At 41.2% G+C, this 2,968-nt stretch overlaps 1 pseudogene across 1 annotated transcript; it reads right to left on the bottom strand.

Annotated features, from left to right (window-relative positions):
- Window positions 1–1,033: 1,033 nt before the first annotated feature.
- On the bottom strand, window positions 1,034–2,484 carry TEOVI_000729900:pseudogene (annotated as a pseudogene). Its single transcript is given in 4 exon segments — window positions 1,034–1,102; window positions 1,104–1,505; window positions 1,508–1,999; window positions 2,002–2,484. Coding segments are annotated over 4 exon segments (1,446 nt in total).
- Window positions 2,485–2,968: the final 484 nt, after the last annotated feature.

Below are 2,968 nucleotides of genomic sequence, written 5' to 3'. Positions count from 1 at the left end.
CTTTAGTCATACCTAGTGGCGTAAACTCCGTTTATCCCGCTGTTACTTGCAATATTCCCATTTCCCTCTGTGTATGTTTACGGTAATTAAAGTAGCTGCCCGCTGTTCATGGATTATGTATACTACGAGTTTTACTATATTCCTCTTCTGAATAACTCAACCACCTTCCATGTCATGAGACGGAAATCAGCGTGGCTTTACGAGCTATTGCTACTGTCGTTTTTGTGGTTATCACTGCAATACCTATATATTTTTTAGCGAAAGGCAAGAGCTCATTTGTTCCTTCTGATGTGCCATTTTCTGCTATATTACGCTGCTGAAGGTGATGCAGCGACTTCACTTGGAATCGACGTCGTACTTTTTCTCTTCATGGTTGTTCACTTCATTATCTCCTTGTGTTTCATGATGCCAATCGTCATGTTTGTGTTTAAAACTGCGCATATTCTATCTCTATTTCTCTATCTTACTGCGTTTCGTTCGATAGTGTTCCTCGTCCTTTCTCTCACCCCTCCTCTTACTCGGCATCCAGCTTTTATACTTAATTAGTCACTGTCTCACAATGTACCGTTCCCATTGTTTGAATTCTTTGTATTTTTCCCATTCATTTACTCTTCACCATCGATCTTAATATGATTATCAGCGTACACATGCTCGCAACACTCTCCTGTCATCATCATCATTGTTATTACTGCTCTTTTTATAATATTCGTATATACACACACTCACACAATACTTTCCCATCATTATTATTATTACTGCTCTTATTATGATATTAGTATGTACATACACACAACACTCTCCTATTATTATTAATATTATCCTTTTTACTATTACTATTACCGTATTTAATATTCATAAAATATATAAATTAAACCAAAGTATAGTAACACTCTTTTCTAATTTTTTTATCTGATCGATTTTTACACACAGTGATGTAAATTTTACAAAAGTTTAAATAATTTTTAACATTTTTATCAAAAGGTGGTAAAGTATATTAAATTATAGAACATTTACCAAATTTTCATTATATTCAGCAGTAATTGTTAAAATGTGAATATACTACCAAACTCACAAAAGCGGCAGCCGTCAGAGAAATTTTATTTATTTACGAGAAAGCTGGTATCCTTTCATTCTTTACAATCCCATTTGCAATTCTGTCCGTTGTTACACGCTGTTTGGTTTATAAAGTTGCTGCGCACAGGTTTTCCAGCACTATCCACGTCTTTCGTATCTTCTGTTTTGTCTTCTGAGTCTGCTTGCTTAATAGAATGCTCAGCATCGGTGGGTTTTTCTGGTGACATCGATCGTTGATGCACTTGAGCAGTAAATAAAGCCAGTGCTTTGTGGAAATCACTTACACTCGCCTTTTCTATGCTTATTGCTTGTGCTTTACCTTGTAGTTTTAGAGGTGCGTTAGTTTCTGTCAATTTCGCTAAGAACTTCTTGGCAATGGTATCCTTGCCCTTGCCGAGTACATTCGCTATTGCTGCTTTGCGCTTATCTGGGTCGCCTCTTTTTTGTTTGCACAGGTTAGTATTAGTGCTTTCCCTTGTGCGGTAGGATCGTCTGTAAGTTCGTCTAGGGTTTAGCTGGCGAGTGCTGGTTGGTCTGTTAGATCGGCCTTTCGCTCGAGGCATACCTTGTACATAAGCTCGGCTGTATCTGTGGCGTCGTTGTTTTCGTTTGTATTTGGTGTTTCGCATTTGTTGTCTGTTTCGATCGGGACCTTGTCGTGGTTGAGGGCCCTGGCTTCCGTTTTCACGCCTTGAATGGCCATGCCGTTGCTACCTGCGCCTGCATTGTCACCGCAGCCGTCTCTTTCTGTTAGTGCGGCCGCTGTTGTTGGGGTGTTCTTTGCCTGCAGTGATGCGAACAGTGGCAGCGCTTTGATGCTGGCTGCATTCAGCAGTTTAAGTTCGTTGGCTGTTGTTATCTGCTCGCCAACCTTATTTAGTTCATTGTCGTCTGCTGTTGTGTCGCATTTGCTGTTAGCTGGTGCCGTGTGATTATTGGGTGTACTTCGCACTTTGTGGTAAAGACTGTAGGACGGTTCTGTGTCGTGCCGTATGCGTCCGCTATTGTTGTGTACGTTACGGTTGCCGTACCCGGAACCAAGCTGGAAAGCAGCAAAACTCTCACTCTTTGGCCCACTTTCTCTAAGAGCCGAGTGATTGCTGTTGCTGCATCCTGTTGTTTTCTGATTGCCCTTTATAGGTGTTGCTTCGAAACTGGTTCCAGCATTGTGTAGGTCATTCAGAGCTTAGTCGCCGCATTTTGTTGCGCTGTGAGTCTGAGTTGCTTCTTTTGGCTGTTTAATGTCTGAACTGTATCCAACACGCCGCTTAGCTTGCCTGAAAAATGCGTTAGTAAGTTGGCAAGGTATTTTCTCTCAGTACACTAGTCTGTGACTGCGCGTGCTTGCGTCCTATGTTCGCTCATGGCCGGGGTGGCTGCTAAAAGTAAGGCTGTTGCTATTAACAACATGGTCTACTTATTCTTGGCTTTGCCCTTTTTTTGTTACTACTGGAGCTTTGGTCTTCTGCTTGTGAGTTTTTTTGTTGGTGTTGAAAAGGGAAAAGATCTTTGTGTTTTCGGATGTTATCGGTGCGAGATCGGCCGCTTACATGGAGGTGAGTCGTCTGTGGGTTGGCCTATAAATAATGCAACAGCTTGCAAGTCTTGTCCACAAAATAACCTCTTCCATTCTTTCCTCTGTTTTTTTCATCTCTACCCTATTCTCTCTATATTAAACGCTTTAAGTTTTCATACTCGCAGGTTATATCAGTACTGAAATATATCTTCTCAGTTGCCACTACTGTAAGCACCAGTATTGTAACTAACATCGCAGTTTCTCGACCAAACATCTACAAAAGTGCAGTCGCTTACCAGTTAGCTACATCACTGTTGTCTTTTCAATTGGCGATACTGTGGGATGGTTAAACCTAATCTTGCTGATAGTTGCGCTTTG

This window comes from Trypanosoma equiperdum (assembly GCF_001457755.1).
Source record: "Trypanosoma equiperdum strain OVI genome assembly, contig: ctg_1325, whole genome shotgun sequence".
NCBI lineage: Eukaryota > Euglenozoa > Kinetoplastea > Trypanosomatida > Trypanosomatidae > Trypanosoma > Trypanosoma equiperdum.
The sequence above is the reverse complement of the archived record's forward strand: the minus strand, read 5'-3'. Positions and strand labels throughout refer to the sequence as shown.